General features: G+C 52.5%; 1 protein-coding gene, 1 long non-coding RNA gene and 1 other non-coding gene across 3 annotated transcripts in view; 2 read left to right on the top strand and 1 right to left on the bottom strand.

The window, feature by feature from the left end:
- Window positions 1–14,201, bottom strand: part of TEF (TEF transcription factor, PAR bZIP family member) — a 30,514-nt gene extending 16,313 nt beyond the window's left edge. The window contains exon 1 of the mRNA XM_007975906.3: window positions 14,034–14,201. Coding sequence (XP_007974097.1) covers window positions 14,034–14,100 — 67 coding nt within the window. The 5' untranslated portion in view covers window positions 14,101–14,201. The remainder of the gene's footprint in view (window positions 1–14,033) is intronic.
- Window positions 559–14,027, top strand: LOC140709081 (uncharacterized). Its single transcript, XR_012089449.1, has 3 exons — window positions 559–1,280; window positions 6,724–7,147; window positions 9,106–14,027. It is a non-coding gene; the product is annotated as an uncharacterized lncRNA (long non-coding RNA).
- Window positions 4,591–4,697, top strand: LOC119627497 (U6 spliceosomal RNA). Its single transcript, XR_005243683.2, has one exon. It is a non-coding gene; the product is annotated as a U6 spliceosomal RNA (small nuclear RNA).
- Window positions 14,202–14,441: the final 240 nt, after the last annotated feature.

Here is a 14,441-nt window from a genome sequence, read left to right on the forward strand (position 1 = left end):
TAACCCCTGCCCTCCGCAACCACCGCAGCCTCTCCCTCTTGTGCCCGACTTGCAACCTTCCGGACGCGCCACCGAAGAGGGGCGGGGCTCGGAGCGGCCTGGCCGGCCAAGGGGACCTATCCGAGCTACTGCTCGCGCGGCGTGACCGCCCCCCGTGGGTCACGTGGAGCCGCAGCCGAGTCTAGTCGCGTGGGGTGGGGGCCGAGGAGGAAGGCGCGGGAACAGCCAATGGAGGGCGGGGGCGGGGCCCAGGAAGGTGCACGAGGCGCCGCACGTGCGGGGCTGCGGCGGGGCGGGAGGGAAAGGGAGGGACAGGCCTTTCTGTTCTGGGGACTCTGCCCAGGGTCGCGGGGCAGGGACGCAGAGCCCAGCCCGCACTTCGGCTCCCACGCGACCCAGAGGTCGCCTGAGGGCAGGACCGAGGACCGCGACCTGCCGAGCCGTAGGGATGGCCCGAGCAGGGTTGGCCCGAGCAGGGTTGGCCGCCCCAGAGCGGGGTGTCGGGTTGCCCACGCATCCAGATAAACACTAGCGTGGAGGGAGCATCCCTGAGGCTCTGTCCTGAGCCAGAGCCCGGGTACATGCTTCCGCCCTCCCACTTAGTAGTTTATGACCTTGGGAAAGTCCAGTTGCTTCACTGGAGCTTGTTTCCTCGGCCATAAATTTAAGAGATTGGGCTAGATAATCTCTACAGTCCCAAACAGATGTGAAATTCTTTTCCTTTCTAGGAGTCTCCCTTCTTTTACCTGGAAAACAAAAACAACCTTGACACCAGGTACCGATCCCACGTTTTGTGGGAGAACCACCTCCTCTCTTAAAATATAAATCCTCCCCGGGAGTTCTGCAGGAATCTGTAAAAATGTAATATGTCGAGCGGTACATAAATGTAAAGCTGCTCCTAAACAGCGCTCAGAACTTTGTACCCCTTTATAGTACAAATCAGACTCCGCTGCAAACCCAAGCAACATTAGACTCCCCGCTTAACTCCCGGAAGGCAGAGCTTGGCTTGTTTATCCAGCATCCCTGCAGTGGCCCAGCCCATCTAGCAGGAGGGGTTGGGGGGTGGTATAGTGATAGCCCTTGGTTCAGGGGGTAGACACATGATCCAAACACCCACAGCCAGCTAAAAGTTGTCAAGCTGATGCAATCAGAATTTTGTTGAGGCTGGGCTTGGTGACTCACGCCTGTAATCCCGGCACTTGGGGAGCCCGAGACGGGCGGATCACCTGAGGTCAGGAGTTCGAGACCAGCCTGGCCCACGGCGAAACCCCGACACTATTGTAAGTACAGAAATAATTAGACGGGCATGGTGGCTGGCGCCTGTAATCCCAGCTACTGAGGAAGATGAGGCAGGAGAATCCTGGGCAGTGGGAGGTTGCAGGGAGCCGAGATTGCATCACTGCACTCAAGCCTGGGCGACAGAGGGAGACTTCATCTCAAAAAATAAATAAAATAATTTTGTGGGGGGTTGAGAAGGAAAAAGAAGTTGAGTAGCTGACCAGGCCTGGAAAGCAAGAGATTTGAAGGACTTTCGGTGGTGGTAGGGACAGGATGATGGGTCTGATTCGAAAATTCAAGCTCTCGCTGCCACTCTAACTGAACCTCAGTCATTTTCTGAATCTGATGCCTCGATTGTTTTACCTTTTCAGGCCTCCTTTTCCTTTTATGTCAAATGGAGTTGGGGCGGGCCTTACCTTATGGGGTTGTTCTTTCTTTCTTTCTTTCTTTCTTTTCTTTTTTTTTTTTTTTTGAGACAGAGTTTCCTCTTGTTGCCCAGGCTGGAGTGCAGTGGCACGATCTCGGCTCACTGCAACCTCTGCCTCCTGGGTTCAAGCGATTCTCCTGCCTCAGCCTTCTGAGTAGCTGAGATTACAGGCATGCATCACCACGTCTAGCTAATTTATTTTTTTTCTTTTTTTCTGAGACGGAGTCTCACTCTGTCGCCCAGGCTGGAGTGCAGTGGTGGGATCTCGGCTCACTGCGAGCTCCGCCTCCCGGGTTCCCACCATTCTCCTGCCTCAGCCTCCCTAGTAGCTGGTACTACAGGCGCCTGCCACCGTGCCCGGCTAATTTTTTGTATTTTTAGTAGAGACGGGGATTTCACCACATTGGCCAGGCTAGTCTCAAACTCCTGACCTCAGGTGATCCACCCGCCTGGGTCTTCCAAAGTGCTGGGATTACAGGCGTGAGCCACGGCGCCTGGCCTACCTTATGGGGTTTCTGTGAGCCAATTTGTGTAGGTGCACAGTTGCAAACCTTCAACAAATGTAGTTTTCATAATTTTACCAAAACTGGTTGGTATATCCATTATTCTAGAAGTTAGTAGGTTGCTTGTGTCACTCTCTGTAGTGAAAATAGTTAATCGTGTACAGAAAATTGGTTGCATTGTAGAATTGTTAGTGAGAATTCTGTGTGTGGCTAAACTTAAATATCTTTAGGGGAAGCTAACCTAGACAAAGGGCATTCCAAGGAAATTGATTAAATCAATACAGGGGCCGGGCATGGTGGCTCACCCCTGTAATCCCAGCACTTTGGGAGGCTGAGGCAGGTGGATCACCTGAGGTCAGGAGTTTGAGTCCAGCCTGGCCAACATGGTGAAACGCTGTCTCCATTAAGAATACAAAAATAGGCTGGGCGCGGTGGCTCACACCTCTAATCCCAGCACTTTGGGAGGCCGTGGCGGGTGAATCACGAGGTCGGGAGATCGAGACCATGGTGAAACCCCATCTCTACTAAAAATACAAAAAATTAGCTGGGCACGGTGGCGAGCCCCTGTAGTCCCAGCTACTTGGGAGGCTGAGGCAGGAGAATGGCGTGAATCCAGGAGGCAGAGCTTGCAGTGAGCCGAGATCGTGCCACTGCACTCCAGCCTGGGTGACAAAGGAGAGACTGTCTCAAAAAAAAAAAAAAAGAAAAGAAATAGGCCAGGTGCGGTGGCTCACGCCTATAATCCCAACACTTTGGGAGGCCAAGGCGGGAGGATCACAAGGTCAGATCAAGACCATCCTGGCTAACATGGTGAAACCCTGTCTCTACTAAAAAATACAAAAAATTAGCTGGGTGTATGATGGGCACCTGTAGTCCCAGCTACTTGGGAGGTTGAGGCAGGAGAATGGTGTGAACCCGGGAGGTGGAGCTTGCGGTGAGCCAAGATCACGCCACTGCACTCCAGCCTGGGCAACAGAGCGAGACTCCGTGTTTCAAAAAAAAAAAAAAAATTTAGCTGGGCATGGTGGTGAGCACCTATAATGCCAGCTACTCAGGAGGTGGAGGCGGAGGCAGGAGAATTGCTTGAACCTGGGAGGTGGAGGTTACAGTGAGCCAAGATCATGCCACTGCACTCTAGTCTGGGCGAGAGAGTGAGACTCTGTCTCAAAAAAAAAAAAAAAAAGAAAGAAAACAATATAGGAAGCTTTTTTAAAAACCTGCTAGTTTGGCCATGAGGAGACTTGATTGATGGCTTAGAGTCATATCCATATAGTCTCATGGCTAATATGACATTATTGCTGGGAAGAAAAACCCATTCTCAAAGTATTAGAGGATGATTAATGATAACAGTGGAAGGTTCTAACACGTGTTTATGAGAAAGATGGGATGTAGTAAGAGGAAGTAAAGATTTAGATTTTCTTTTTTTAGCTGTAGTTATCCAAAATGAATAATGCCTACTCCAGTCATCTCCCAGCCTGGAGCAACTACCATAACAGGCAAGTGATGCTGGTGAGAAGTGAGACTGGCAGGTTAAGCCTCCAGAACTTGGTGGTCATGTACTGACACTTCCCAAAGAGGGTTTTTTTCCCCTGGATAACCAAAGGGTAAATGATGTGTCACAAATGCTGCAGGAGCATTGTAAACACGTTCTCTATCGTGCTTAATTGCAAGCTGTGAGAGGTTAGCTACATTGCTAGTTTGCAACATTAAACTGTGCCGTCCTGCAGGTGGGAGCCATTATGTTCTCCTCTTCATTCTCCACCACAGCGGCCTCTCTCTACGTCTGTCTCCTATCACTAAAGTGGGAATAATGGTGTGACCTTGCCCCATCTTAGTGGAGGTATAAATGTTGAGAGAAGTAGTTAGCTAATTTCCATAGTTTGTGAGCCTTACAAAGAAAGAAACTCCGTCCGGGCGCGGTTTCTCACGCCTGTAATCCCAGCACTTTGGGAGGCCGAGACGGGCGGATCACTAGGTCAGCAGATTGAGACCATCCTGGCTAACATGGTGAAACCCCGTCTCTACTAAAAATACAAAAAATTAGCTGGGCGTGGTGGCGGGCACCTGTAGTCCCAGCTACTCAGGAGGCTGAGGCAGGAGAATGGCGTGAACCCGGGAGGAGGAGCTTGCAGTGAGCCGAGATCGCGCCACTGCACTCCAGCCTGGGAGACAGAGCGAGACTCTGTCTCAAAAAAGAAAAGAAGAGATAAACCCTTAAGAAGAACATGTTATTACATGATTAAGACTTTAAAGGCTGAGAGATTAGAGAGGTTTTTCAGGGGGAAAAAAGAGAGAGAAATAAAGGTAGGATGTGGAACAGTGGCCCAGCCTGGACAATATAGTGAGACCTCATCTCTACAAACAGTAAACAATTAGCCTGATGTGCTCGCCTCAGCAGCACAAATACTAAAATTGGAACGATACAGAGAAGATTCTCATGGCCCCTGTGCAAGGATGACATGCAAATTCGTGAAGCATTCCATTTTTTCAAAGAAAAAAAAATTAGCTGAGTGTGGTAGTGCACCTGTAGTCCCAGCTATTCAGGAGGCTGAGGTGGGAGGATTGCTGGAGCCCAGGAGATCAAGGCTGCAGTAAGCTGTGATTGTGCCACACTGCGCTCCAGCCTGGGTGACAGAGAGAGACCCTGTCTCCAAATAACAAAAAAACAAGAAACAAAACCACACTGGTTTCTTTAGGGAAGCATGGGTCCTGGGACAGCAGTGACTTTGTGGGGAAACCCTCCTCAGTTGCTGACCCCGCCACATGGCCGTGGGCAAGCGACTTCTCCTAAGCCTCAGTTACTTCCCCTTGGAAACAGAGATGGATATGCCCACCTCACAGGGTGGCTGTGAGGATGACCTGTGATGTGTGATGCCAGGTGCCTGCCTGGCACGGTATACAGCGTGGGGGTGGGTACCCACCCTTCCCCTCCCGTTCAAGCTGTGTTGGGTCAGGAGTAGAATTATTCTGGGTTTGAGGACAAGGCTGCGGGCCTGAGGGTGGGTTTAGAGTCTAAACCACAGACAAGATTGGATGTGAAATGTCCGTTTTTCCAGAGCTGGACGACTGGCTGTGTATTCTAGTCATTACTGTTCCAGAAACCTGCTAACCAGCCCAAGCTAAAAACTTTGTTCAGGCCTGGCACGGTGGCTTATGCCTGTAACCCCAGCACTTTGGCAGGCCGAGACGGGTGGCTCACTTAAGGCCAGCAGTTCAAGACCAGCCAACGTGGCAAAACCCCATCTCTACGAAAATTAGCCGGGCATGGTGGCAGGCACCTGTAATCCCAGCTACTCTGGAGGCTGAGACAGGAGAATCACTGTGGAAGTTGCAGTGAGCCGAGATTGCACCACTGCACTTCAGCCTGGCCTACAGAGCGAGACTCCGTCTCAACAAAACAAAACAAAACAATAACAAAACAAAAACTTTGTCAGTTGAGCATATGCAGAATAAGTGATTTTCATGAAGCCATTTTGCCAGTTTGGATTATTTTTACTGAAACTTGAAGTTTAGAGGAGCTAAAAGTCCAACACAGGAGCCTGTGGCCAGATACCCTATAACGATCTGTTTGGGCATATATTCAGCGCCTAGTAGAACAGTCCCATTCTGTTTTCTGAGTTACTGAAAATGGGACATGGGCCTGGGATGTGTGAGAGCAGGAGGGTGATAAGGCTTCTTCCACTGAGCTCTAACAAAGCCCGGTTATCTGTGTCTTTTGCCCAAATCAAATGCAGGAGGGCACAGTGCTTTGTTCAGGGTAGTAACTCAGTAAAAATATACTTTTTTTTTTCTTTTTTCTTTTTTTAAAAATTCCCACCCCATCGGTAAATATTTGTTGGCTTGCTTTGTTCTTGGTGCTAGCAGGACGGTTAACCAAACCTTTCAGAGCTAAGTGATACGCATTTGGAGCATTAATAATGTTAAATAACAGTCATTGTGTTTGATTCACAATTGAACCTGGAACAGCAAACATGAGCCATCCTTCGGCAAGTCTGCCCGCACGAGCCTTGCCAGCAGCTCTCCTTTTTAGCCCACATGCCTGTGGCTGGGCTCTGTGGTTTGTACCTTGGTCTCAGTGTGTTCCGGGGGAGAAGTGGTGGGTGGAGGCTCTTCTCTGATTCTTGCCCTCCTCGTCAGTACTCTCAAAAGTGCTAGTTTCGGCCGGGCGCGGTGGCTCACGCCTGTAATCCCAGCACTTTGGGAGGCCGAGACGGGCGGATCACAAGGTCAGGAGATCGAGACCATCCTGGCGAACACGGTGAAACCCCGTCTCTACTAAAAAATACAAAAAACTAGCCGGGCGAGGTGGCGGGCGCCTGTAGTCCCAGCTACTCGGGAGGCTGAGGCAGGAGAATGGCGTAAACCCGGGAGGCGGAGCTTGTAGTGAGCCGAGTTCGTGCCACTGCACTCCAGCCTGGGCGACAGAGCAAAGACTCCGTCTCAAAAAAAGAAAAAAAAAAAAAAAAAAAAAAAAATGCTAGTTTCCTGTTTGTCTTGCATTCTGTCTGCTACCAGGGCTTGGTCTGCAAATGGAGAGCTGCCCGAAGAGTGCCTTTTCCAGAGAGAAGCCCTCACCTCTGCCCTCTGTGATGTCTCAGAAGCCGCTACCTGATAGCCACGGTTTCTGCAGTCAAAGCTGTGCTGGGAGGACAGAGGTGGGGCTCTGGAGCCAGACCCCCGGGGGCTGCCTCTGCTTCCACTTTAGTTGGCCCTTGAACAACAGGGGCTTGAACTGCATGAGTCTACTTACATGTGGATTTTTTTCAACAAAAGTTACAATAAGTTTGCCTGCCTCTCCTGCCTCCCCTTCCACTTCTGCTACCCCTGAAACAACAAGATCAACCCCTCTTCTTCCTCCACCTCCTCCTCTTCTTCAACCTACTCAATATGGAGACAAGGATGAAGACCTTTACAATGATCCACTTCAACTTAGTTAAGAGTAAGTGTATTTTCTGTTATTATTTTCTTTCTTTCTTTCTTTTTTTTTTTTTTGAGACAGTTTCGCTCTGTCCCCCAGGCTGGAGTGCAGTAGTGCTGTCATAGCTCACTGCAGCCTTGAACTGCTGGTCTCAAGCAATCCTCCTGTCCCAGCCTCCAGAGTAGCTCGGATTTCAGGTGTGCACTACCTTGCCTGGTAATTTTTAAGTTTTTTGTAGAGACAGGGTCTCACTATGTTGCTCAGGCTAGTCTCAAACTCCTGGGCTCAAGCACTCTACCACTTCAGCCTGCCAAAGTGCTACGATTACAGGCATGAGCCACTGCTCCCGGCCATGATTTTCTTAATAACATTTTCTTTTCTCTAGCTTACTTTGTTGTAAGAATACAGTATATAGGCCAGGTGTGGTGGCTCATGCCTGCAGTCCAAGCACTTTGGGAGGCTGAGGCAGGCAGATCATGAGGTCAGGAGTTCCAGACCAGCCTGGCCAACATAGTGAAACCCTGTCTGTACTAAAAATACAAAAATTAGCCGGGTGTGGTGGTGCGCACCTGTAGTCTCAGCTACTTGGGAGGCTGAGGCAGGAGAATCGCTCGAACCCCAGAGGCAGAGGTTGCAGTGAGCCGAGACCACGCCATTGCACTCCAGCCTGGGTGACAGAGACTCCGTCTCCCCCAAAAAAACAAAAAACAAAAAACAAACAAAAAACAGGCCGGGCGTGATGACTCACGCCTGTAATCCCAGCACTTTGGGAGGCCAAGGTGGGTAGATCACGAGGTCAGGAGTTTGAGACCAGCCTGGCCAAGATGATGAAACCCCATCTCTACTAAAAATACAAAAATTATCCGGACATGGTGGTGGGTGCCTGTAATCCCAGCTACTCGGGAAGTCGAGGCAGGAGAATCACTTGAACCCAGAAGGCAGAGGCTGCAGTGAGCCTAGATCATGCCACTGCACTCCAACCTGGGCGACAGAGTGAGACTCTGTCTAAAAAAAAAATACGGTATATAATACATATATCATACAAAATATATGTTCATCGACTGTTGATGTTATCTGTAAGGCTTCCCATCAACAGTAGGCTATTGGTGGTTAAACTTTTGGGGAGTCAAAAATTATATGCAGATTTTCTACTGCATGCAGTGCAGCATTCCTAATCCCCGTGGTAGTCAAGGGTTAACTGTATTTCTTGGTGATCTTGGGCAAATTATTGAACCTCTCTGTACCTTGGTGTCCAAAGTAAAGGAGTCCATTCGGGCACAGTGCTAGGACACCACCTGGCCTATAGCATGGGCTCAGTTAAAGTTAACTGTACTGTAATTCCTGCGTGGATTGTTCTGGGGATACCTCATGTCTCCCCACTAGCCACTTCCCCAAGAATAGTGAGTGTGGGGGGTCCTTACAGACAGGGAGATGACAGCTTCACTCCTCTTTATGACTGTCAAGGCTCTGCAGGCGCTCACCTCGTACTCCTCTCCCCTTTGCTTGCTTTCTGCAGCCATAGTGGCCTTTTATTCCTGAGACCTGTTTTGTCTTTCCGTCCCAGGAAGGGCCTTTGTGGGTGCTCTTCCCACAGCCTCAAAGTTCCTCGGGTAGCTGGCTCTTCCTCACCCTCTAGGCCTCCAGGCCTCAGTTCAAATGCCTCTCCCTGGGAGAGGCTGGCCCTGACCACCAGCGCCTCCTGCCTAAACACAGCTGATTGTGTCTCCCCTCTAGAATCCAAACACCAGGGGAGCAAGAGTAGAGTTGGTTTCATTCACCCCGGGCTCCCCAAGCATAGCAAATGCTCTGGAAGCACATGATGAGTGGCTGGGCGACCAAGAGCTACCGCCCGAGGCATGCTTTCAGAGCCCAGAGAACCCTATGGGTAGGCACGAGCCTGGTGTCGGGAGGAACTGGGTTTGAATCCTTCAACAACTGTGTGGCCTTCCCTCTCTGAGCGTTGATGTCCTCATTTGCAGAGTGGAGGATCGTACCTTCCTTACAGAGCCATTGCACAGATAATGACATAGGAGCACGCAATACAGTCCTGGCACGTGCTCAGGAGATGGTGGCTGTCAAGTCAGGAGCCCGTCCTGTAGCAGCCTAGCCATCTGGAAGGAGCACGCCTCGACACTGCCGTCCATGCCTGGCACTTGGTGAGAATTTGTTTCTCACATTTCTCTGAAGGGGTGGGGTGGGGGGCAGGTAGAGAAGAAGGCTCTGGGCTCCTAGGGTGGGAAGGAAGAAGAGAGAGACTGGCCCTGAGGGTCGCCAGTGTCTCTGAGTTCATTTTTCTCACCAGAAGAACAGGGGAAATATACCATTCAGAAGGAGGTAGTGAGGATTAAACGAGCTAACATGTCCAGCACGTAGAAGGCCGTCTCCCCTATCCTCATCCCTGAAAGCAAACTCCTCGATTTCTCAGTTTTGCTCTGGTTCCCAGGCTGTGCATGGAGGCGAACACAGGGCCCTTTACTCAGGCCGAGCTCAGGAGAGCCCAGGCTGCACCGAGTCCACCCTCTTGGCTCATTTGTCTCAATCCACCAAGAGGATGACACCAAGGCGCTCTCTTCCTGTACCCCTGCCTCTGCCCCAGCAAGTCCTGCTGAGATCCTGCCTGTTATGAAACGGGGCTGTCCTGTTGCGTGCAGGGCAGATGGCACCATGCCTCTAGGAGCCTCAGCACGTGTTTCCAAGGAGACAGCTGTGTGTGTGTGTGTGTGTGTGTGTGTGTGTGTGTGTGTGTGTGTGTATACACACACCAACTTGTAACATCCAGTTCTTCAAAGGAAGCTGGAAAGAAGGGAATGAGGGTCAGGTTGCAAGTGGGATGTAGGTAGAAGGCGCACGATGCCAGGCCACGCTGCTGTTTGCCTTTCACAGAAAAAATCAGCACGGCACCTCACGGTTTGCAGGCACTTTCACATGGGATAGCTCACTTAATCTTGGCAACAAGCTCGTGACACAGATACTCTTTTCTGCTTTTTAAAGTCTGGAGATGGAGAGAGAGGGGGGCAAGTCCCAACCAGTGGGTTATAGAATTAGGATTTGTGTCCTGACTCTGATCATAAGCCCCCTGCTCTCTTCCCAGGGCCATGCTGCCTTGTCCAGAGAGGATTCTAGATCAGGAGTGCCCCTAGATGGGGATGCCACCTGCCCAGCCCAAAGCAAAGGCCTTGTTCAGCCTTCGAGGTGTATGTTCAGGCTCCACAACTCCCTGAAATGGAGGCCTGAGTGACTGGAGATGACAGGAAAATGGGAGGGGTATCTCTAAGCATAGCCAAGGCCCCACGGGAGAGGGAAGGATAAGGTATAAAATGCTAATCATATGATTTAGAGACACGTGTCTTTCCAGAAGCTGGAAGAGAAAGACGTGAGAGCTGGAGTGAGCAGTCTGGAACAGAATCAACTCTTGGAAAAGGATCCTTGGGAGACAGGGTGGGAGTGAAGATAGGAAGAGTGGTTTTCAGGATTTAGGTCCCAGGGACATAGAGGGGAAACTGAGTCAGGGCTTGGGCTACAGACCCACCCTTTTGCTGGAAATGGATTTCTCTACCAAAAGGGAAATTGTTTGAACTCATGACCTAGAGTGAAGGCTAGCCATTGTCGCTGGAAGCCAAGGGAGTCTGGGAGCTGGTCAGTTCTGGCGGAGAAAGTCTGTTTATCTAGGGGCAGGAAAGAGGGAAGGTCTACATGGACTGAGCTGGGAGGCTCAGGGGCAGCATTAGGGAGAGGGGCCCCAAGTCTGGGTTTCAAGGGGTGTCATCGAACTAGAAAACGAAATGAGGCAGGGTGCAGTGACTCACGCCTGTAATCCCAGCACTTTGGAAGGCCGAGGCAGCTGGATCACTGGAGGTCAGGAGTTTGAGACCAGCCTGGCCAACATGGTGAAACCCGTCTCTACTAAAAATACAAAAGTTAGCTGGGCGTGGTGGCAGGTGCCTGTAATCCAAGCTAGTCAGGAGGCTGAGGCAGGAGAATTGCTTGAATATGGGAGGTGGAGGTTGCAGTGAGCTGACATTGCGCCACTGCACTCCAGCCTGGGCAACAGAGTGAGACAATGTCTAAAAAAACAAACAACAACAACAAAAAAAACAGTGGGCGCTGTGGCTCACGCCTGTAATCCCAGCACTTTGGGAGGCTGAGGTGGGCGGATCACGAGGTCAAGAGATCAAGACCATCCTGGCCAACATGGTGAAACCCCGGCTCTACTAAACATACAAAAATTAGCCTGGCATGGTGGCGGCGCCTGTAGTCCCAGCTACTTGGATGGCTGAGGCAGGAGAATTGCTTGAATTCTCTCCGCTGGGAGGCAGAGGTCACAGTGAGCCAAAATTGCACCACTGCATGCACTCCAGCCTGGCGATAGAGCAAGACTGTCTCAGAAAAAAGGAAAGAAGGAAAATAAAAGAAAGTGGAGTGAGAGACTGCATGGAGCAGAGAGCAGAGAGCACACCTGGAGTTTGTCACACTCCGCACGGCTTTCCAGTACACTTCCCTCCCACTGGAGGCGAGATGACGCTCTGCACGTGACCTAAATGCGTGCTGAAGCACAGCCACGGGGCAGGGGAAAGGAGAAAATGGGGAGTTTGTAAACAGTCCTCCAAAGAGATAACTGCCCCTTTCCACCGGATGGGAGCAGCAGGAAGTCCACCAAAGCAAGGGCACGCAGGTCTGAGGGCATCCCTGTTTTCTGGAGCACCTGGTCTCTGTCGTCTTTCTCCCATTCAAACCCAAAGTCAGAGCAGTGGGAGATGGGAGAGAAGCTGCTTCAACAACAACTTAAGTACATGGTCCCCAATGGCAAGTAATTCCGTAATCTTTCTGTGTGGCGGATATACCCTCTTTTCAACAAGGTCTATTGCTTTTCAGGTAGACATTTGTGTTTATAAATGGTCTGGAGATTCGGGCGGCTTTGGGAAACTGATTGCAGATTAGGGGGCAAGAATGTGCTGCGGTCGTTGTGACCCCTGTGGCTCTTCAACCCTCTTCCCCCCCATTTTATCTAGCAGTTGGCTGCAGGCATCTGTCAGTCCCATGGGACCTCATGCTTCTCACCCTCAGTGAGACGCCACATGAAGGGATAGGAGGTGACCCAAGACTGGCCCACACCCCTTGGACCTGCCCAGCCACGCTGGACTAACTAATTCTCGGCCACAGCTTGCCAGTGCTCAGCAAAGCTCTGCCTGAAACCTTGGGCGGTCCCCTATGTGCCAGGCCCTGACTTCGCTCATCCACAGTGAGGGAGGGGGACTTTTTGGCTATTGCAGGGCTCTGCAGACCAGCTGGGAGCCAGAGCCTGGCAGCTGCTGCCACACTTCAAAGGCCTTGTTATCCTCATCTGAGGAGCAGTGCCCCGAGTCGCCCCTGAGAATCCTCCCTGCCCCACTGGCAGCCTCACCTTTCATGTGCATGCTGGGGGACATCCTGGGACACCTGAGGGGAGCCAGGAGCGGCTGCACCACCCTTCCTGGGTTCCTGGACCAAGGAGGGGACCGTCCACCTTAGCTTTTGGATAGGTGTTCAGCTCTGCCAACCCTCACAGGCCACTCAGAGATGCCAAAAAAGTCAGCTGTGGCTTGTTTGTGGGTGTGGACTGCAAACGGGGGCAGATCCCTCGGGCTGAGTTGCAGAGGGCTTCCCTGAGGAGGTGGGCTTCACCTGGTGAACAACTGGTGTCCCCAGTGCTAGGAGTCCCCAGGAGCGCCTTCTGTGACACTCATCTTGGAGGGTGGCCTGGAGTGTCCCAGCATTTGACAGTATGGGGTGTGATTGGAGGGGCCTGAGCCCAGAGCTGCATGCGAGAGCTCGGGAGCCCCTGCCCTGAGCTCCCAGAACCCCCTTCCCCGTTTGGGCAGTGTGTCCTTAGGAACAGAACCTGCTGACCCTCCTTTCCTGGTTTAGCACAAGCAAACCCACACCTGGTGCCAGAGGGGTGAAGGGAGGCCAGGGGCTGTGGGGTCTGTGTCCTGGCTGTGGTTCGGGAATGGGCTGAGAGCATCCTGTGGAAGGAAGTCCTGCAGGGACCACCAGGGCCGCCTGGTGATGCTAGCTAGCAGGTGCTGGCAAGCAGGATGAGAGGGAGGCCTGAGAAAGGTCCCCTGAGAGGACACCCCAGGTGCCCAAGTCAGACTCAGGCAGCAGAGGCCAGCTGGGCCCCTCTAAAGGCAAGGAGGAGTTGAAGCCCTGGGGACCTGGGGGTGACCCCTGAAGTCTGGGAACAGAAGAGATTTGGAGAGAGATTTATCAGATTCTCTCCCAAACTAATCTGGCTGTGGGGTTCCCAGGCAGGACTTAGGAGACAACTGGTGCTGGCCACCAGGTCTGTCCTTTGGTCCACGCCCTCCTCTCTCCTCCCTCACGCGTGTTTTGCCTGTGGTATCCTAGGAACGCAGGGCTTCGAGCCTTGTGGTCCTGTTACATAACGGCTTCCATCCCATCCATGAGTTCAGCCCTCCGGCAAGCGGGAGCTGCAGCAGGCGCACCAAGGAAAGCCTCTGTTTTAGACCCAGGCTCCTGCTGCCCAAATCCACAGTCCCTGCCACTCTGCCACCCCCAGCGTACAGCGGGAGGGAGCTTCATAAGCAGTCAGCATCCAGCCAGATTCTTTCAACAGGACCCCCTGTCCTGTCCTGTCCTGGTCCCACATGAGCACAGCACCTGTCAGTGGCCACACACTGGCCATGGCTTCCCCAAGCCCGGCAGGCTTAGGAAATGGTCCCAGAGCCGGTGTGACGCATGCCTCCTCAAAGCCCTGTCCGCACTCTGCACCCTGAGACCAAGGGCACACCGCTACCGGGACCCTCCCTGGCTTGGAGATGCCTGTCCTGCCACTGTGCTTGTGGCTGCCCCCTCGCACCCTCGAGGACCTGGGCAGCCAGCCATTGCAGGTCACCTGCGCTCCTACCTGTTCTCTTCTCTGGCCAAGGCAGAGAGTGCTCCAGCAGGGACTTGAGAACCTCGGGCATGTCCATGGCAGGGGCCACTGGGAACCAGTCGCAGCTCACACAGCCCAGCAGGAGGTGCTTGCTCCAGGGAGTTCAGAAGCAGCTGGAGAGGCAGGGGCCGGCCAAAGCCGCAGGCTAAGGGGAGGCAGGCGGGGTGGGAGCCTTGAGGCAGCCAATGGCCAGCACCAGTCCCGGCCCGCCCGTCCACCCCCGGCTTGGCCACCTGCCAGCTCTGGCTGCAGCCAGGCCTTCCCTTCCCGCTGCTTGGCAGGGCGGGCCTGGCCCTGCGCCAGCTGCAGCACGTGGAGCTGTCGCGCCAATCCTCTGACAGAGAGCTCAGCCTGTTATCTAACTTTGGAAAGGGAAGT

This window comes from Chlorocebus sabaeus, chromosome 19 (genome assembly GCF_047675955.1).
Source record: "Chlorocebus sabaeus isolate Y175 chromosome 19, mChlSab1.0.hap1, whole genome shotgun sequence".
In the NCBI taxonomy this organism is placed as follows: domain Eukaryota; kingdom Metazoa; phylum Chordata; class Mammalia; order Primates; family Cercopithecidae; genus Chlorocebus; species Chlorocebus sabaeus.